This window comes from Eulemur rufifrons, chromosome 15, assembly GCF_041146395.1.
Source record: "Eulemur rufifrons isolate Redbay chromosome 15, OSU_ERuf_1, whole genome shotgun sequence".
Classification (NCBI taxonomy): Eukaryota; Metazoa; Chordata; class Mammalia; order Primates; family Lemuridae; genus Eulemur; species Eulemur rufifrons.
The window spans coordinates 62,044,048-62,066,598 of NC_090997.1; the positions used below are offsets into that span (position 1 = coordinate 62,044,048).

Sequence of the window (22,551 nt, forward strand, 5' to 3'; positions counted from 1 at the left end):
TGTGAGTTTTTTTTAAATAAACCATGCCACATTGATGACTTATATTGAATTTGTGATTACTAACACACCCAGATCTTACTATGTAGGCTGCTGTCAATGTGGATCTCATTTTGTATTTGTATAGTTGATATATTTTTCTTCCTGTATTACATTTCAGCTTGTTAGTTTATCTACATTGTTCCATTTCATTGATTTTTGTTGAAATCTTTTTGAAGTATGATTTTAACAAAATTTTTTGGCTATCCCTACTAACTATGACATTTTTAAATTTGGTATCATGCTTCTATATCTTCAGCCATTCATTAATTAAAATGTATAAATAGGATAGGACTAAGTTTAGTCATCTATAGCATACCACTAGAGGCCTTATTTTAGGAAGACATCAATTAATTAATCAACACTTTTTGGATCCAGTTATTCAAACAACTATAGTTATACCTCATCTGTTCCACTATAAGAGAATTATTAGTGATTTTGTCAGATGCACTTATTAAAATCTATATAATATTATATATAATATTCTTATGATTGAGTAGTGTTAGCAACTCTATGAGCCAAGGCAGTGAGCTTTTAAATATTAGATCATCTACCTAGGTGTAAGTAGGCTTGCCTCTACTATATCTGACATGTTGATTTAACAGTGTCACCAGTATTACCTTTAGACATTCAGTGACAATCTATGTTCATAAATAGTAAAGTGTAGAACAATTTCAGCAGACTACTGAAAGGAAAGTTGCACTTGGCTGCTCATGCTACTGAGGTGTAGTAGACTGAGGAAGGACTACCACAAGGAGTGGTTAAGTTTTGCAGCTCATAGCTTTGTAGAAGTGAATAAAGTTACTGGTCATCAGAGTAGCATGCAGAAAATCAGCTGGAGCTACCCTTCTGGAGAAGACTTAAAGTTCAAGATGCAGAATTGCAAAAATTGGACAAACTTAGGTAAAGCCTTTTCTAAATGTGGACTGTAGAAGGGATACTTGTCATATACTAGCTTTTTTAGCCACAGCAATCATTCATCATAGGTAGCTTAATATTTTAATATAAAGAAGATGGAGTGTGTGTGTATGTATATATTTCAAGAGTGGAGAAAAAGACTCAGAGAGATTAAGTATGGATATCAGGAAAAGGCAAAAATATAGGACAAAGAACGGACCAGTGGTTGCTAGGAGCTGGGGTGGGGAGGAGTTTGATTAGGAAGGGGCAGCATGAGAGAATTTCTTAGAATGATGGAACTGTTCTGCATCCTGATTGTGGTGGTGGTTACACGCGTTAAAACTCATTGAAGTGTATACCCCCCAAAGTTAATTTCACTACATGTAAATTAAAAACAAATCACCTGGATAATGAGTGAAAGAACAGAGACTAGAACCTATTTTGTGACTCTTTCAACACATTGCCCTTTATCTTTTCTCTTTATTAGTCATCACTGATCTTTGTCCACTCTATGCCAGATAAAGAGTGTCCTTTTTTCCAACCATCAAAATACATTCCACTTTTCTCTGGATTACAACTTTTGATATAGGTCCCCAGATACTTGTTTTGTTTTCTAAATAGAATCTATTTCTCAGACTGTTACAAGAGCTGGGGGAAGAACCTTCCCTGCAGATGGTTGAGGCAAAGCCGAGTGGCTGGAGAGAGAACGGCTCATTTGAGGAACTGAAAAGGTAGCCAGCGTGGTTAGAGTGGAGAGTGAAGGGAGGAAGAGGGCAGTGAGATACAAGATGAATCTGGTGTGGGAAGAGCTTGACTTTGTAGCATTAATAAGGATTTAGGTTCTATTCTGAGAGAAATGGTAAACCATTGAAGCTTATCTTTTTTTTTTTTCTTTTTTCTAATGTCCACCTGGACCACAGTATTCTAGAACTTCTCAAAGGCATCTTAGATGCTAGTCTAGGGCCTGGGATGCAATCAAAAACAAATCAGAGGCAGTTATGTGGACGATAATGGGTGATGTCTTCAAGGACCCTTAGAGCAGCACATACAAGTGAGCTGTATACACAACCAGGGAATCTGCTTTTTACAGCCACTGCACGTTGGGCTTCCATTATGGAGGTGGGCGAGTTGGCTCAACTAGCAGCAGTTTAAGTTTATCGTAAGCAAGGACTGAGAAGATCTTGAATGGGTTACTGGATGGGTTGTAGTAATATGGTAGATTCAGGGAGACATACTAAGAAGCTATTGTTGCACACTAGGCAAGAAATGATGATACCTTGGTATAAGGCAGTGATTCTCAACTGGGGAGCTATTTTGTTCACCAGGGGATATTTGGCAATGTCTGAGACATTGTTTGGTTGTCTCACCTGGCTGTGGAGGGCTGCTACTGGCATCTAGTAGATAGAGGTCAGGAATGTTGCCAAAATTCCCATGATGTACCTCTCACAATAAGGAATTAATGTGGCCAAAAATATCAGTAGGGCCTAGGTTAAGAAACTGTGGTACAGGGCTATGGCAATGGATATGGAGAGAAGGATAGATTTGAAAGAGATTTAGGGGGTAAGATGGGTAGCACCTGGGTATAGGTTGGATATTGAGAAAAAGGGAAACAACAGTTTCTAAATTTCTGGGTTGTACAACTGGGTGAATGTTGTGGCTGCCATTTAATAAAGACAGGAAACTCTAGAGATAAGAAGATAATGCCTGGTGGAGAACATATATATATTTTTTCCTCTCCAGTAATCCTTTAGCCTCTCTGTTTAATTTCTTCTGCTTTATTCGTCTCATTCTCTCCAAATCTAGTTTTAATATGTCAATTTCCTGGGCAAGAATGGGGGTTGTTGGTGATGGTGGGGTTACAACCACATCCTATTTTTTTTTACCAGCTAATAACTTAATTGTTAATTTATAGACACAGTATTAATTTTAACATAAAATTATAAGGAACATTTAATAATTAATTAATTAATTTTTGAGACAGAGTCTTGCTCTGTTGCCCTAGGTAGAGTGCATTGGTGTCATCATAGCTTGCTGAGAGCTCAAACTCCTGGGCTCAAGCGATCCTTCTGCCTCAGCCTCCTGAGGGACTACAAATGTGCGCCATGATGCCTGACTAATTTCTCTATTTTTTTAGTAGAGACGGGGTCTCGGTCTTGCTCAGGCTGGTTTCAAACTCCTGAGTTCAAGCAGTCCTCCCACCTTGGTCTCCCAGAGTGCTAGGATTACAGGCGTGAGCCACCACACCCAGCCTCATTATTAATTTTAATAGAAAATAATTAGTAGTGAAGTAAAAGCAACACCAGAATTTTAGGAACCTAGGAGAGTAAATATCTGTGGAGTGGTGTGGTCTGGGAAAGTCTTGTAGAAGAAAAGAAAGGGGAGCAATACTTAAGAGGGGTGGAGGGAAAAAGTTACCAAAGACATTACCTGTACATCAATATCTTTTTGTAGTTCTAACTTCCAATTCCTATCTTGCTTGAGTCCAAGGCCTCATCCTCTGTATACCATGCAGCTGTTAAAACCCCAAACCAGTGTCAGCTTATGATTACTACTTTAGTTTTTAGCTTCTTGTTTGTTGTTGGTCTCTAGGGATTTTCCTTTCTTGAAAGCTCAAAATATGTTGAGTATACTTTAAGCCGGGCACAGTGGTTCACACCTGTAATCCTAGCACTCTGGGAGGCTGAGGCGGGTGGATTGTTTGAGCTCAGGAGTTTGAGACCAGCCTGAGCAAGAGCAAGACCCCATCTCTACTAAAAATAGAAAGAAATTATCTGGCCAACTAAAAATACGTATAGAAAAAATTAGCTGGGCATGGTGGCACATGCCTGTAGTCCCAGCTACTCAGGAGGCTGAGGCAGGAGGATCACTTGAGCCCAGGAGTTTGAGGTTGCTGTGAGCTAGGCTGACGCCACGGCACTCTAGCCTGGGCAACAGAGCGAGACTCCGTCTCAAAAAAAAAAAAAAACCAACTGTTTAGTATACTTTAAACAACATTTCTAGTATCTTGTCGTGGTACTGTTTTATATTTTACAGGGTAATCTAGTTAAGGCTCTTGAACCTGAGGCAGATCTTGGATCAGATATATAGGAATGAGAAATTAGAAAAGTTTCAGGTAAAATATATACAGAAAGAGTTTGTATTCAATTCTTATTTTTATAAAACCTCAAGTAAATTGTACATTCAGGAATTATGTCATTTAGGTAAATACTTTAATGCCCATATAAAAGTAGACATATTTTTACTTTTAAAAGATTATAGTGTCAGATCATCAGAATAGCCAGAAACAAAAATCTACAATTTAAAATTTAACATTCATGATTCTCACTTTTTTGGTACTGAAATAAAATTTTGTTAATTTTATGGTATTCTAGTAGGGAAAAATAATAGGATTTAAGTACATGGAGACTCTGACAACAAATTAATAACAGTCTAGTAGGTTAAATTAGTAAAACAGTTGAAATAAAATTAATAATTAAACTTGAGAAATCTATTCAATCAAAAATAGGAATAAATTTTTATGGGGAAATAGTCCACGTGAATTGAAATGACTGTGCTTCGTTGACAGATTAACAAAAAGAACTAAAAAGGGCCCTTGTTGCCCAACCCTAGAACAGTGAACTCTGGAGTTTCTGGTTTTTATTTACTGTTTGTTATCATGAAAATACATTAGATAGAATGAAAATGTTAGGAACAATCTTGTTTTCCTTAGATTATCAGGTGACAACATTATGTGATTCCTACTCAGGCCACCATATTCATAGTAAATAGACTGAATATCACTGGCGAGTTGCCTAACAGTTATACAAGTACACGCACGCACATCCACACACATTAATGTAATTTATCATTTTAATACTTCTAGGGAGAAAAAGTATCCAACAGTCATCACCATAAAAGCTGAAGAAAAATTTGGCAAAGTTCAACATCCTTTCTTTATAGAATTCTTTTATGAAATATAAGTAGATGTATAGTTTCTTAATATAAATACCAAATATATGTATAAATTATTCTTAGCAAGGAAACTGTGGAGACATTTCCACTACAGTTATGAACAAGTCAAAGATGACAACTCTTCCTTTTTAATATTGAACTGTAGCTCAGACGAAAAGATTATGACAACAACTAGTGAGGGAAACCAAGTAAAAACTGCATATTTTTATTGCAGAGATTCACCAAAATTAGACATAGCACTGCTTGTTCAAGATTATATGAAAGAAAATACCCTAATATGGGAACAATAAAGGACATTAAAGCACTAAATATAATTCTTAAAAGGCAGAAGGATGACATCCTTTTACAGATGATCTACCAGAGTAAAGAGAAGTATATTTTAGAAAAATTTTGTTTTTTAATCTTTAAAAATAAGGAAAACATCCGGGTGCAGTGGCATGCTCCTATAGTCCCAACTACTTGGGAGACTGGGGTGGGAAGATCACTTGAATCCAGGAGTTTGAGTTCAGCCTGGGCAGCATAGTGAGACCCTGTGTCTATTAAAAAACTCCCAAAATAAGGAAAACATAGACTCTGTGATACAGAGAATCCAAGCTGAGAGAAAACAAAAGATTGAGCTGAAAACCTGCTTACTGAGAGATCAGCTGATATAAAAGAAAGCTGAAAGAAATTAGAAGAGACTAAATTAATTAAAATTAAATCAATTAAAATCAGCATTGGAAGTGCTAAACTATAGAATTGAAACCACAGAAAGTGAAATCAGTAATGTAGGAAACTAACTTAAGAAGCTCTGCCAGAATGCAGGACAGAATAAAGAATGATGAAAAAAGTGAATAAGTCCCTTGGAGGAAAGAGGACTTAATGGGAACTTACTGAAGAGAAATGTTTGAAATAAGGAAAAAATGATCAAAACAATGATAATTTTGTTCCCTTTTGAGGGAGAGTTTACAGAGTAACAGTGTCATCATTTGTGGACTGAAAATTAGGGACATATATAGTCAAGTATTTTAGAATTTAAAATATGCCTTCTACTTTTCAAATTACTAGAAAAAACAAAAGATCAAAGAAAAAATAGTTCTTAGAGCAAAAGCTAGAAAATAGCAAAAACAAGTATGAACAAAAAGCATGAAACAAGATCAGACATCTCAATGACAGTAAATATAAGTGGGTTAAGTTTCTTTATTTAAAAACCAAAATCTCCTCTGGTATGTCTGAGTAAGGTACTAGCAAAGTGATCTTCCTACAGATAACAATAATAAATTCTGAGCAAAATATACAACTATTTGAAGATTCTAGAAAGTGAAAAAAGGTTGGCAGATTCTAGAGGAGCTATTAACATTTTAAGGCTTTTGTTGAATACTGTAAAATACTTCGCAAAAAGTTTAAATCAAATGTTACTGTTATGAGGAGCATATGAGAATGCCTTTCACATTTTGTCTTCATCACTAAAGTTTATTATTTTTAATTATTGAGAGAGACTCAGCTTTTCCTAAAGTCGATGTAATCTGACATCAATAAATGCATGTCAGCCTTTGCATCAGACTGTATGGTGTATCTTTTTGCATCCAATTACTCCCAATCTATCTGTGTCTTTATGTTTAAAGTAAATCTTTTGGAATTTTTTCTATCCATTCTGGTAATCTCTACCTTTTAATTGGAATGTTTATTTCATTAGCATTTAATATTTAGGTCTATAATTTTATTCTTTGTTTTATTTTTGTCCCTTCTGTTCCTTTTTTCCTGCCCTCCCCCCCTTTTTTTGATTATTTGAATATATTCATAGTGAAGAGGTAGATGGGGAGGCTAGGTGTCCAGGCTGGCTTCCCAAGGTGGTAGAAGCTGAAGCAAGCCCTGTGTGGCTGCCAGTGGGCAGGCCCTGGTGAGTGGAGATAAATAGGTAGCTGTCCCCTCTGCATATCCTGTACCTAGACCTGGGCCCTGGGCCCCAGCAGAGGATGCTTCTGCAGGGCTCAGCCTTTCCTTCCTCAGTTTATGGCAGCAGTAGGCTTGTGTCCCTGACTCCTGGGCCATCGTGCTGAAGTTTGTCTGATAGGGATTATATTATAGGTAAATCAAGTATTGTATGGTGGTTTGTGGAAGATAGTTTTGATCCTAATATCAGTTCAACAGGGCATCTTTTGTCTAGCACCAAAATAAGCTACATAAGTTCCTAATCTGGACTACACCTGGACAAGAGTGATTTTTCTGCCTTACCACCAGTGTACTACTATAGTTAGTTTCATCTCTAATCATTTATGATATCAAAAAGAAGAAGTATTTTCAACATTAAGGAATTCATTAAAAGATCTTTGACAGCAAGCTTTACCTAATTTTGTTGTTGACAAGGTAGGAAAAGACTGTGCCATTATTGCAAAAGAGAAGTCACAAAGAAAGATGCTAAGGACTGCGCCAACTCATCCAAACAATTTTTCTACAGATTGGGGCAAAAACCACAATGAATTTAAATGAACTATTTAAAGAAATTAGTTCAAGAATTCCAGCCATGCACACTAACACCCCATCTGGTTGTAAAGACTACAGATTCCAAAGACAACCGTTGGAGTAAAAGTGAAAGCTGTTGATGACTGAGCCTTAGCCACTCACACTTGGTAATGAAATAGATGGTTCTTAACGTTAATGGAAGTGTTGTAGTCACTGCCATTAGTTTTTGCATGGCTGAGTTTGGGTCTTCTTCGTGCATAAAGTATTCCCAGAAATGTGTTTCTCATTGAAGACTGAAGTCATGTGTTTAAGTCCATTGACTTCCATTATATAAAGAATCTCTGGTGTGAAAAACTACATCATTGGTGTTTGACCTTACTGAAAATAAATATATAAGTATACAGATGGTAGTATTTTTGCAATCAAATTTTATGTAGCATTTATAAAGAGAAAATTAGCATTTTCATGATTCTTAAAAGAAAAAAAGACCTTCTGGAGCCTATAATTTGCTTGGATTCCCATTACCACTGTTTATAGGGCATTGGACCCTTTAAAATGTGATAGGATATCTAAAGTGTAGAGGAGACAATTATTATTTCAATAAAAAAGGAATTTGATTTACAGGACTATTTGTAAGATTGATGGAAAGGATTTCATCTCTGAAGCAGTTTTCATTGGAAACATTAGCCTTGCAATAAGTTAACAATAATAGATGGATAGATCACTTTGACTTTTCTTTCTGACTTTTGAATTCATATGTCAACAAACACATTATAGGTTGAGTATCTCTAATCTGAAAATCTTAAATCTAAAGTACTCCAAAATGGAAACTTTCTAAGTACTGACATGACCCCACAAGTGAAAAATTCCACACCTGACCTCGTGTTTTGACAAGTTGCAGTCAAAACATGTGTGATGGGCTTACTGAAGGACCAGAGCAGTATGCATTCACAACAGAACAAAAAATCATGTCAGTTTATAAAATCAAAGAGAGACTTCTAAGACAAAAACTGTTGTTAATGAGGCAGATGACTCTGGAGGAAACATTTAGAAAATCTGTCCAGCAGAATGCCTGCTCATCCCTAGAGGACCCACTTCCTGGTCCCTCAACTACTTCTGATGTTTCTTCTCACCTAAAAACATAAAATACAGTGTACAGCTTTTAATCAAAACATGCCATGGTAGGTGGAGACTGAAAGTCTGCAACCGTTTGTTGTTACTGTTATTTAACTGCTGTTACAGGTATTCTGGTGATGCTACTGTGCTGCTTACTTACCCTGAACATATTATTTTTTTCACTGTATTAATGATATGTCCTTTTTTTTTTTTTTTTTTTTTTTTTTTGAGACAGAGTCTCGCTCTGTTGCCTGGGCTAGAATACAGTGTCATCATTATAGCCCAGTGCAACCTCAAACTCCTGGGCTCAAGTGATTCTCCTGCCTCAGCCTTCCAAGTAGCTAGGACTACAGGCGTGCACCACCACACCTGGCTAATTTTGTGTTTTTTGTAGAGATGGGGTTTTGCTCTTGCTCAGGCTAGTCTCGAACTCCTGGCCTCAAGCAATCCTGCCTCAGCCTCCCAGAGTGCCAGGATTAGAGTTGTGAGCCACCGCTCTTGGCTGATATGTCATATTTTTTACTGTTAAGTACTTATATGTGAATAAGTATAAGAAAGTGATTGCTGTGTTGGTGGTATAGTGGTGAGCATAGCTGCCTTCCAAGGAAGTGATTGCTTATCAGTAGCATATAAATTCAGAGTTAGGAATGATGATGATGCCAAACCACTATAGATTGTCCACATGGGTGGCTGAGTTAGTGACACTTTTGCTTTCTGATTATTCGATATATACAAACTTTGTTTCATGTACAAAATTATTAAAAATATTGTATATTGCTTGTCCTTAGGATTCTTCAGCAAAAACATATTGTGTATAAGGTATATATGAAACAAATTAATTTAATGAATTTCTTTTTATACTTGGGTCCCATCCCCAAGATATCTCATTATGTATATGCAAATACTACAAAATCTGGAAAAATCCAAAATACTTGTGGTCCCAACCATTTTGGATGAGAGACACTCAACCTGTATTGGTATCTTTTAAAATAAGCCCCATGCTCAAGATAGTGGTGGTAGAGAACCTCTGTGGAATAAATTGAATTTCATTTATTGTTCTAAACTGACCGGAAGTTTAGGAGTTAGGGAGGAAGGAAGTATGGAAGGAAAGAAAGAACCAAGAAAGTAAGAAAGAGAAAGGAAAGTGATGTAAATGCTGTTAATTTTCTATTTAACCCAAATATTTTTGGAGAAGAGACAGACATTGTCAAGCATATGTAAAGTCTATGTGAGATCTGTATTATGGTTTTATCAATTATGTAAATACATTAATAAATTCTGTTTCGGCTGGGCATGGTGGCTCACGCCTGTAATCCTAGCACTCTGGGAGGCCGAGGCGGGTGGATCATTTGAGCTTAGGAGTTCGAGACCACCCTGAGCAAGAGCCAGACCCCGTCTCTACTAAAAGTAGAAAGAAATTATATGGACAACTAAAAATACATATAGAAAAATTAGCTGGGCATGGTGGCATATGCCTGTAGTCCCAGCTACTTGGGAGGCTGAGGCAGGAGGATTGCTTGAGCCCAGGAGTTTGAGGTTGCTGTGAGCTAGGCTGATGCCATGGCACTCTAGTGTGGGCAACAGAGTGAGACTCTGTCTCAAAAAAAAAAAAAAAAAAAAAATTCTGTTTCATTTGAAATTCCAAACATATAGACTTGAGACAAATATTACCAGAAATAGAGAATATTTCATAATAATAGTGTCTATCAGAAAGCTATAACAATCATAAACATGTATATAACTAATAACATCTTCAAATGACACAAAACAAACATAGACAGTTTTAATGAGAGAAGTATACAATTGACAATCATAGTTGGATCTTTGAACATCCCTCTTGAAATAGTTGATTGAACAAAAATTTGTGAAGATATAGACAATCCCATCTAGCTTGACCTAATTAGTAATTATTAAACATGAAACCTAATAACTGCAGAATATAGTCCTTTCAAGTGCAAATTATATGCTCACCAAGATTGAACATATGCTGGGCCATAAAATAAGTCTCAATCAATTTACAGAGTTTAAAATCATACAGAATGTTTTCTGACCACGCTGGAATTAAATTAAATGTCAATAGCAATAAAATATCCAGGAAAATTCCCAAATATTTACAAATTAAACAATACATTTAAATAACCAATGGATTAAATAAGAAATCACAAGGAAAATTAGAAAATATTTTGAAGCGAAATGTAATGGAAATATAACATCGAAAATTGGGTGGTGCTGCTAAATAGTTCTTAGAAGGAAATTTACAGTGTAAATGCCTTCTTAGAGAAAAAAATATCTAAAATCAGTGACCTAAGATTCAATCTTAAGAAGCTAGGAAAAGAAAGGTGAAATTAAAACAATACTAAGTCATTATAGAAGAAAGGAAGAAAAATATAAGCTAAGAGGAGAAACCAATGAATTAGAAAACAAACAGTAGTAAAATTAACAAACCCAAAACTGAGTTTTTTTGAAATGAATAAAATTGCAAAATCCTTAACTAGACTGATCAAGAAAAAATGTAATATCAAATTATGAATATTTAAAATGAAAGAAAGGCTATCACAAATTCTACAGATATTAAAAGGATAAGGAGATTATTATCAACAACTTTATGACAACAAATATAGCAACTGAGATGAAATGGGCAAATGTATTGAAAATTACAATTTCCCAAAACTGGCACAAAATGAAACAGGTAATCTGAATATCTCTATAGTTATTAAAGAAATTGAATTCGTTATCAAAAACTTTTTCACCAAAAAGTCCAGGCCCAGATGATTTCACTGAAGAGTTCTATCAAATATTTAAGGAAGAAATAACAGCAATCTTACATAAACTCTTTCAGAAAATAGAGTGGAGAACACTTCCCCACTCATGTTATGTGACCAGCATACCTTAACTCCAAAACTTGACTAAGGCATTCCAAATAAAGAAAATTACAGGAATAATATCTTTCAAAAATATAGGCATAAAAATAATTAACAAGGCTGGGTGTGGTGATTCGCATCTGTAATCCCAGCACTTTGGGAGGAGGAGGATAGTTTGAGGTCAGGAGTTTGAGACCAGCCTGGGCCATATGGGGAGACTCTGTCTCTATTAAAAAAAAAAAAAAAAAAATTAAAGCTGGGTGTCGTGGTGCACTCCTATAGTGCCAGCTGCTTGGAAGGCTGAGGCAGAAGGATTGCTTGAGCCCAGGACTTTGAAGTTGCAGTGAGCTATGACAGAGTGAGTCTGACTTTAAAAAAAAAAAAAAAAAAGAGAGACAGGGTCTCACTCTTGCATAGGCTGGTCTCAAACTCCTGAGCTCAAGTGCTCCTCCTGCCTGGGCCTCCCAGAGTGCTAGGATTACAGGCACTGTGCCCAGCCGTTTTTTTAAAAATGTATATTTTCCTTATTGCTATTTAACATGTCAGTTTCTCCTCTAGCTGTTTGAACACATGGGATACAGCAATAACTGTTTTAATGTTCTTTGTCATTTCTAGATCTGTTTCTATTGATAAGGCGTCATCATAGGTCATATTTTCTTGTTTCTTTACATGCCTGGTGATTTTTTATTGGATGTTAGACATGTAAATTTTACCTTGTTGGATGTTGGATATTTTTGTATTCCTATTTATATCCTTGGGCTTTGTTCTCTTTCTTAAAAACAGTTTGATTTGTTGGGGGGTGGTAATGGCTTTTAAGCTTTGTGTGGCAAGATAAGGGCAGCATGTAATCTAAGACTAATTTTTCTCACTACTGAGGCAAATCCTGTCTCTACCTAATGTCTCATGAATTATGAGGTTTTCCAATCTGACTAGTGGGAATAGGTATTATTCCCAGCCATGTGTGAGCCTCTGTGACGGTTTCCTCCAATGCTTTGAGATGATTCTTTCCCCAGCTTCAGGCAGTTTCCTCACATGTGTGCTGGTCAGTACTCAGCTGAGGACTCCACTGGGCCCCTCAGCTGGTCTCCAGGGTGCTCTCACTGGGCAGCTCTCTTTTCTCTGGAACTCTGTCCTGTGGACTCTAGCAGCCTTTTCCTCCATGGACTCCAGTGCTTCTCCTCACATTAGGAAGACTGCCAGGCTCTGCCTGGATTCCCCCTTCCTGTGCAGCAGCCTATACACTTTTCCCAGGCACTAAGCTGGGGCAGTTGTAGCTCCTACTACATTTCTTTCCTATTTTGAGGGATAATGGTCCTTTGTTCTTGGTGTCCAATGTTTACACAAAGGTAGGAACACCAGCTGTGGGGATGGGATCATGGAAGGCCACTCTAAAAGTTTGTCTGCTGCAGTGGATTTAAGGATGGCTTGATATAGAATGTGGTATTTGAGCAATACATTGTGTATTATTATAAAAGAAGGTATAGGAAGAGTCCTAAGCTCAATGTTGATGCTTCACTGAAAATACCCTTCTATCTTCTCTGCTTGGTGGCACCTTGCTCATTTTCCAATGTAGTCCTGTTGTTGTCTCTACAAAGCTGCCCTGAACCCCAAATAAAATGACTAGCTTCCTTCTCTGAGTATTGTTTATACATTGTGTCCTTTTAAACCTCCTATTATGATTATGGTCTGGTTGTGTCTGTCAGCTGTCATAAACCCACTGGTCACAGCGTGGTTCTGAAAAAGTCTGTAAGTTTTTGTGTCATTAAAGTCCTTGGTTCTAATCCTAGGTCTACCAATTACTGGCTGGGAATTGAGCAAATTATTTTTAAAACCCTGAATGTCAGTTTCTTTATATGTAAAATGGAGGTAAAAATATCTACTTTATAGGGCTACTATGATTTGTGTACAGTAACTGGCAAATTGCCTGGCTCCTAAGAGGTATTCTGTAAATTTGGGTTTCTCCTTTTATTTATGTTTTGTCTTTGGCACTCATTTCAGTGAAGATATAGTAGGAATTCATAAATGTAAGTTAAATTGAATATCCAACTATAATATATTATTATAGCTATTAAATATTGTTTGAACTTTAGTTTTTTTTTAAAAGAAGCTAAATTGTTGCTGCTTAAATAGTCTAAAGGTCCTCTTTTCTTTTAGTCTATAATACAATAGGAATCTGCTGGAAGAATAAATTGGTTCCATAAAATCATATAATTATTTTGTCTTAATTTATTGGAAGACTTCTTTTAATGACTTGTCTTAAAAGTTTTTATTTTATTCTAAACCAGTATGTGCATATGTAAGTAAGCATTATTCACCCGCTTGGATTTGATACTTAGATTTTTAAGGAAAATATCAGCATATCCATGTATATCTTCAAAGTATTTATGTAGTTCCTTGTAATTACTTTAAAAACCCTCTTCGCATGTATTTAATCTGTAAGTATTATTATAGCTATTCACTGTGAAGAATTTAGAGGTACTTACACCATTTTCTACAAAATAATGTCCCATAATTCCAGTATTCTATCTTACATGACCAAGTACTCATTTAGGTCTGTACAGAGATCACTGAGAAATCATAGGCAAGAACTGCTGAATTTTTAAATAGTTTTTAGTAAATAATGACAAATGTTGATATAAATGTATTATAAAATCTTTATGTCTAAGAAAAATAATATTAAACAACTAATATTAAAAATTTTGGTGGCTAAAAAACATTTCAGGAGATGGATCTATTTCATTTATAATTAGCATAATATTTGAATTGCAAAAAACTCTTCAATTTAATGAGTACGGTCCTTTTTTACTTAAGTGTCCTATAAAAACCTAAAGGTTTTCAAGCTAAATGATTTCTGTTTAGAATTCTGTTTAGAAAATACGTGGAGCATAAAGTTTTGAATTACATATCCTTGTAAAGTCTGTTTTTCAAAAAAGTTAACCCTTTAAAAAATTAAGTCTCCAAGACTTAAAGTCATTGTTATTCTACTTTAACTTTGCTGATGAGTGGAAATCTTTTAATCAAGAGTATTACAAGTGGGCCTTTACATCTCTCATCGTCATTAACATACTAAGAAGTACATGCTTGTTAAACTCTTCTCAGAGCCTTGTATGTCCATTAAAAAAACGATGTGATTCTATAGGAAAGACCAAAAGGTTACCTTAGCATAGATAAACTTTCATTAGTGTAATATCTTAGTTTTAATTCTATAATATTGTGCTCTTTGATATTCACTAATATTATAAATGGGCTTTTTCCCAATAATTTCTTTTCTTCTTTTAAAAAATTATTTGGAAGCCCCAGGTCATTCATTCAAAAAAAAAAAATAAATAAAAAATTATTTGATTTTTTTTTTTCCTTTTTCCTTTTTTCTTTGTTCTACTGGAGTCTTCTCAGAACCAATAAATTTTTAAAAGACCTTATTGAGATATAATTGACATATAATAAACAGCACATATTTAAAGGACACAATTTAAAAAATATTGGCATACGTGTACATCTGTGAAACTATCACCACAACCAATATAATGAACATTTCCATCACCCCTAAAAGTTTCCATGGGCCCCTTTTTCATCTTTCACTGCCAAACCTGCCCTTCCTTTCCCAGGCAACCACTGATTTGCTTTCTGTTGTTATTATGTTAGTTTGCATGTTCTAGAGTTGTTTCTTTTTTTTTAACCATCACAAATAGGACTTTGTATTTGTCATTATTCAAAGTCTGAATTTTAAATAGATTCTTGGACTGGTGGTTCACATCCATCAGCTCGTTCAACTTTAGCACCCATCTCATCCCCAGTAGCTTTTCCAGAACTACTACCACTATCGTGAAGCTCCATGAGTTTTCTCAATTCAGACTTGGGCTTCTTCAGGATTTTTACTTTTCTCACGAAGACATCATAGAGAGGATAAATAGGTTGGCAAGCCTTTTCTGTCTTTTCCAATGCTATCTGGAATCAATTTCCTGACCACTTCTTCCAAGTCATTCCTCTGTACCTCTTGGGTCATGATTTCCATCATCTTCTTCCGGATTTGGTGGACCTGTTGGTGATGAGTGTAAGAAGTCTTCTGTATCTGATTGTTGCATTTGTTAGTAAAACCAACACAGAACAGATAAAGCAAATAACCACTGGTAGCCTTGGCATCAACATGCACTTCAGTCACCGCCTGCAATTTTTTGACCATGGAACACATTTTGTCACAGGTAAGATCCATGCCATGATGTTAGTCAGGCAGGCAGTTTTTGCCCTGAACATCTTCAGTAATCAGCTTGAGTTTTCTAAATGCAACTTCATCATTCTGCAAATTTGCAAGACTCACTTCAAATACACGAACTTGAGGCCATCAGATGTAATTTTGGTTCCTTGAGTCCTGGTGACTAGTGTTTTTCCAATTTTTTTATATGGAACATACCAGGTGATTTCATGCCATACCAATCTTTCTTAGAAAATGGAGCAACTATTTTCTTCTTGGCTCCCTTTTTGCTGCCCTTTGTAAGGTGCTTGTCAACCACCATGGTGTTGCTCAGAGAGTCAAAAAGGCTCTAGAGTTTTATATAAATGAAAGCATTCAGTATATACTCATTTTGTTGGTGTGGGTTCTTTTACTCTACATAATTATTTTAAGATTCATCTATTTTTTTTGTGTGTATGAATAGTTTATCTTTTTTATTGCCGAGTAGTATTTCATTGTGCAGATAAGCCACAATTTATTTATCCATTCACCTAATGATGGACATTATTAGGTGACATTATTGGATTGCTTTCAGTTTTCAGCTATTACAAATAATGCTGAAGTTTTTAGCTATTATGAATAAAGCTGCTATAAACATTGAATGTGTTTTAAAAATTATCTTATTTTCAATTTTTACCACTTTCTGGCAATCAAGGCTGTCAACTCTTAATCATACGGCACTGTTTTTACGCACCTTCCCTAACAACTTGGTAATTAGGAAGGCTATGAAAATACTTACTTTTAAACCCATTTCCTACATTTTAACCATCTTACTCGATAGAGGTATTCAGTATAGGAAAGAAAAGTTCTCATTTTGAATTTTGAAATCCAAACAGCCTGGCCAGTGTTATCTTATCTTTTGTGATATCCTTAAATAAAAATTTTAAATGTAACTAAATTGAAACCTCTAGTCCTTAATTAACCAAAGTGCTTATGCAAATACTTTCCTTACTGTAATGATGTTGTGATGAATATTTTTCTAAAGAGAATAAATGTTTCCTAATGACCATATTTTATTTCCATAAGTAAATGTGGCATTTGAAGTCTTACCTTAGTCACCAAATTTTCTCTAAACACAAAAACATAGAAAAGATACCATAATGCCATACTTAAAAAAAAATAAAGACACATAATCTAATTTGTGTCTTTTATTATTGAAAAACCTTTTTACTGTTCCTATTTTTATAATTAAAAAAAATCTCATGGCTTTATAGAGTGACTTTTAAAAGGAATGTTTTATATGTAATAAAATTTCAACCTTTTGAAAACATTTTCTAAGTAGTCTCCATTTTTAAAGGAAAATATGTGAAGCTTAAAATATGTTGCCCTGTTCCACTTATGTGTTCTTGACAATAGGCATGTTTATGTATATGTATATATGTATGATTATACATATACTGTGACACATACATGTATTTAAAACATCTTTCTATGGTGATAAATACTACCAGTTTATGATATAATAATATTACATTTATAGTTTATTAAGAATGGAATTTTAATTTTTAGACACTTTCATTTAAAGTATCATTTCTTTACCTTGATGTCAAAAGTATAACCTTGATATATATCCATGAACAATTCTATTGATGTGTTTTCTAAAAGGTTAATCTTACAACATAACTTTTAATTCTTTACTGAGAACTTTTTATTATGGACTGAGAAAAGGAGACTATGTTTCCTTTCCTAGTAGAATCTTATATATTCAAGTATTAAGTACTTTAAAATATGTAATCGTCTTATGTTTGGTTATTGATTTAGGATTTTGGAAGTGATATCTTCAAACTTCTATTATTGCTTCTTATTACAGTTTAAAGCTAATTTGATTGAATGCCTTTGATCTTCTTTCTGTGACTGTTTTTTTTTCTCTTATTAAAATTATAATGAATTTTGGTAGTATTTGAATAAAAACACTTTTGACCTTTTTTTGGTGGTTGTTCCTATATCTTTTTTTTTTTTAATCAGTAGAAAGCTTTATTTGCCAGGCTGAATCATAAACTAACATTATGATGTAGGCTAAGTAAAAAGCTAACACCAACTTTTTCTTTCAGATCTGTATAAAAATGGACTCCAAAGAGCTAACTTTGTACCATTCATAGCTGTCCTGAAGGTAAAAAAAAAATCACTTACTTCTGTTCGCTAAGATCATATTGATTGATAATCAAGGACTTCAAGCATAATTAATTTTGATTTTTAGATAGTAATAGTCAAATACACTAAAGGAGAAAAGAATCTTTTTTATATAATTCATCCATGTGTACACTGGAAAAATTATAAAATATAGTCTAAATTATTCTTTAACTGAAACATTTGATAGTTTGCATTTTATAAATTGCTCATAAATATTATAGTGGAATGTTTAAACTTATACATTTATTTCTGAAAAAAAATGTTTAATGTTCCCTGTTTCCTTCAGGTTAATGGCCATTATTAACATGTTTTCCCAGCTATTAAAGTTGCTATTCTAGAATAGCATTATTACAAAAATATTCTAATATATTTAAATGTGATTGCCATCAAGTTATCATGAAATTATGTCAAGTTGAGGCACATAAATAGTTTAAACATTTGTGTGTATCATCACTGCATAGAGTTTAAAATAGTCTTCATTACAATATGATTAAGAATAAAATAGTCTCCTTTTTTACTGTTAATTTTAAGTAATTTTTTATGTGATTATTTAATAATTCCACATTGTACCAATATTTATTGAGAACCTACTATGTGTAAAGCGCCACATTAGGCATAATGGATAATGTAATTATGAAATAACCTGTTTCTTGCTCACAAGTCATTTATAATATAATTGAGGATGTAAAATTTATACAAACACTTATAACAGAAAGCAAAATATATGGCAAGCACCAAAAAGAAGCATAATTATGTGCCAAAATATTATTTCCATATTTTTGGTACATAATTTATCCTAGTCCCTATCAACATATCTGAAGAAAAGATAAAGTTTTTTTTCTTTAAAACAGAACTTCAAAAATTCTTACCAAGAGGGAGGAATTAAAATATTTTATCTTCAGATATTCTAAAGACATAGTCAGACAATCTTTTAGACATGTATAATACCTTAGTTGGAATTATTGTTAGTGCCAAACTTTATTCCCTATGCTGTACTTAGGAGAATTCAAACATCTGTTTCCTTGACCAATTTTAGGTTCCCAAAGGATTTTAATTTCTCTGAGCTATTTATAGATGTAGGAAAATGTACTTTTGAAAGATTTATGCTGCTAGTAATTTTCTTCCCTTTATATTTATGTTTTGCATTTGGGGAGAAGGTAGGCTTGCAGTGCTTTCTCCATGCTAGGAATCCAAAGTAATATGGTATACGGAGATACCAAAATATAAACAAGGAAGCTAAGAAAAATAGATGCTAAAAATAGTGACTTCATATAGCATAAATTCACAAAAGATAAAAAAAGAAGGCTCACAGAATGAAACAAGTTAAGAAGTTCTCAGGGAACTTTGAGTCATACTTCTTCAACCCCTCCCAATTTTTTTTTATTTTTTGGCGAGTAATTTATCATATTTCAATATATAATATTAATAGCACTAATAGGCAACTAAATTGGCCAGACTGAATTTAATTTCCTTTTCCTTTTGCACTCTTAATTTTCTTTGAAGGGGAGGAAAAACCAGAGATAGTATAGAATTTGAAATTGAACATGAACTGAAAGAATAATTAATATACAATTTGAAATTGAACAAAAACTGAAATTCCCGGGAAACTGAAAACTAGATTTAAAAAGATCTAAAATGTCTAACTTATTCAAGAGACTTTTCACATACAATACAACATCAGCTCAATGAAATGAAAGCCAGAGTTGGTTTCCCTGGAGCTTTTCTGTTGGACATATGAAATTTCCCTTGTAAAGAAAGGTTGTTTCCTTTTTTTTTTTTTTTTTTCTTTTTGAGAGTCTTGCTTTGTTGCCCAGGCTGGAGTACAGTGGCCCAATCATAGCTCATTGCAGCCTTGAACTCCTGGGCTCAAGCAACCCTCCTACCTTAGCCTCCCAAGTAGCTAAGACTATAGGTGTGTGCCACCGTACACCCGGCTAATTTTGTTTTTTTATATTTTGTATTTTTAAAAATTGTTTTATAGAGACAAGGTCTCACTATGTTGCCCAGGCTGGTCTCAGACTCCTGGCCTCAAGAGATCCTTTTGCCTCGGCCTTGCAAAGCACTGGATTATAGGCATGAACCAATGTGCCTGGCCCAGGTTGTTTCCTATTAACTTAAATGACATTTTGCCTATACACAGATGCTAGTGTTTTCTTTATTTTGGCCCAACTGAGAGAAATGTATAGGAGAAGTTTATCTTAAGACAAATAGAGAATCTCTAAATCTCTCTGAAAAGAGATTATTATGGGCCGGGCGCGGTGGCTCACGCCTGTAATCCTAGCACTCTGGGAGGCCGAGGCGGGTGGATCGCTCGAGGTCAGGAGTTCGAGACCAGCCTGAGCAAGAGCGAGACCCCGTCTCTACTAAAAATAGAAAGACATTATATGGACAACTAAAAATCTATATAGAAAAAATTAGCCGGGCATAGTGGCGCATGCCTGTAGTCCCAGCTACTCGGGAGGCTGAGGCAGTAGGATCGCTTAAGCCGAGGAGTCTGAGGTTGCTGTGAGCTAAGCTGACGCCACGGCACTCACTCTAGCCTGGGCAACAAAGTGAGACTCTGTCTCAACAAAAAAAAAAAAAAAAAAAAAAGATTATTATGAACAAGATAGAAATTTATTGAGAAAAAAGTACATTGTAAAAACCCATTTTTTCCTTTATGTTGCTCTCTATAAACCAAATGATAATAAGTTTGTAATTCACCACAGAAGCTTGTGATTTGTTGCTTGGGGTATTTAAAGATAACAAAACTTATATAATCTTTTAGTAAACAATGATATTTTCATAAGATAGCAGGAATGATCGGAGTGCTAATATGCTGTTCAAAGCCACAGGTCCATCAGCACGTGAATAAATAAAATGTTGGATATCCTTACAATAGAATATTATACTGCCTTAAAACAGAATGAAATTCTAATACATGCTATAATATGGATGAACCTTGAAAACATTATACTAAGTGAAATAAGCCGGGCACAAAAGGACAAATACTGTATGACCCACTTACATGAGGTACCTAGAAAAGACAAGTTCATAGAGACAGACAGTAGAATCGGGGTTACCAGGGTTCAGAGGAAGGAGGAATGGGGAGTTATTGTTTAATGGGTACAGAGTTTCTGTTCTAGATGATGTAGAAGTTCCAGAAATTGATAGTGGTGATGGTCGTACAACATCATGAATTAGCATAATGTCTTCAAGTTTTATCCATGTTGTAATGCGTCAGAATTCCATTCCTTTTTATGGCATAACAATATTCCATTGTATGTATATGCCACATTTTGTTTCTCCATTCATCCATCAATGGACATTTGGGTTGTTTCCACCTTTCTGCTATTATGAATATTGCTGCTATGAACATGTATTTTCAAATATATTTTTGAGTCCCTGCTTTCAATCCTTGTGGGTATATACCCAGGATTGGAATTGCTGGTTCCAATAGTAATTGTATATTTAATTTTTTGAGGAACTGCCATGGTGTTTCCCATAGCTGCTGTACCATTTTACATTCCCATCAGCCATAAACAAGGGTTCTAATTTCTCCACATCCTTACCAATGCTTATTTTCTACCCCCCCATTTTTTGATAATAGCCATCCTAATGGGTGTGAAGTTTGTCATTGTGGTTTTGATTTGCATTTCCCAAGTGATTAGTGATGTTGAGCATCTTTTCATGTGCTTATTTGCAATCTGTTTATCTTCTTTGTGGATCTTATTTAAGCTTTCTGTTTTAAGTAGATTTTTTTGGACATTATTCTGGAAGGAGAAGGGGAGGCACTGCTTTCCTTTACTGCTAGATATAGGTGCCAATCCAGGTTCCCTATTTGGCCTTTATTGACACCTGAGGTGGGAAGTGGGGAGTGCTCCTTGTGACCTGTAACTGCTGACAAGGGTGTTCCAACTCCCCATGTGATCTTCACTGATGTCATATGGGGAAGGGGATGCTCATTACTGTCAGGCTGGCTGGGATGAAAGTTCCAGCTCCTGCCTGGCCTTCCGACATCACCCTGGCAGTGGTGTTGGGATTCCTCATTACAGCCTTGTAAGGGTGGACTTCTGGGTTTCCCTCAGCCTTTGCTAGCATGGGTGCTAGGTGGAGCCATGGTTTTTCTCTGTGGTGTTTGCTTCAACAGAACAGTTATTGTCTAAAAGTTTTCTCTTTTGTTAGGTTGCCTTTTTCCTGGTCCTTTGGCTAAAGAGAGCAGACTTCTGTTGGGGCCTCATTTGTCTGTGTCCATTGGCATTTTTGGGTTGCTGGACTCCTCAGCTACAAGTTTGGGATACATGAGTTAAAATGAGCCCCCTTGGCTGGGTACAATGGCTCATGCCTCTAATCCCAGCACTTTGGGATGTAGGAGGATTGCTTAAGGCCAGGAGTTTGAGACTAGCCTGGGCAATGTAGTGAGACCACATCTCTACAAAAAGTTAAAAAATTAGCTGGGCATGGAGGCATGTGCCCTTGGCCCCAGCTATTCAGGAGGCTGAGCCAGGAGGAGGATTGCTTGAGCCCAGGAATTTGAGGTTACAGTAAGCTGTGATCACACCACTGCATTCCAGCTCTAGTGACAGAGTGTGACTCTGTCTCTTAAAAAAAAAAAACAACAACAAGTTGAGAAATCAGGAAAAAGCAAAATGGATTGAAGATGTGTCCTATCTGTAGAGGCCATTATAAAAAGAAATGAAATGGCAGGCATAGGAAGGAAGCAGCAGGAACAGGTAGGAGAGGCAGAGATGAACTAACAAGTAAAAGCATATGACGAATATACTTTGGAAGAACTACCTGAGGAAATGGGAGAATTTTCAGATAAAACTTTTAGGAACTTTAAGAAAAATGGAAGAAGTCATAGTACTGATGAAATAATAGATCAGAGATGAAATAACTGTAAGATTAGAT

At 35.3% G+C, this 22,551-nt stretch overlaps 1 protein-coding gene, 1 non-coding gene and 1 pseudogene across 3 annotated transcripts in view; 1 reads left to right on the forward strand and 2 right to left on the reverse strand.

Annotated features, from left to right (window-relative positions):
* AFG1L (AFG1 like ATPase) overlaps nucleotides 1–22,551 on the forward strand; it is a 166,922-nt gene that overhangs the window by 62,021 nt on the left and 82,350 nt on the right. For both annotated transcript variants that reach the window (XM_069488366.1, XM_069488367.1), the window contains exon 7: nucleotides 17,583–17,641. In XM_069488366.1, coding sequence (XP_069344467.1) covers nucleotides 17,583–17,641 — 59 coding nt within the window. The remainder of the gene's footprint in view (nucleotides 1–17,582; nucleotides 17,642–22,551) is intronic.
* On the reverse strand, nucleotides 1,949–2,080 carry LOC138396180 (small nucleolar RNA SNORA70). The gene has a single exon (XR_011235647.1). It is a non-coding gene; the product is annotated as a small nucleolar RNA SNORA70 (small nucleolar RNA).
* On the reverse strand, nucleotides 15,027–15,814 carry LOC138395591 (small ribosomal subunit protein eS1 pseudogene; annotated as a pseudogene).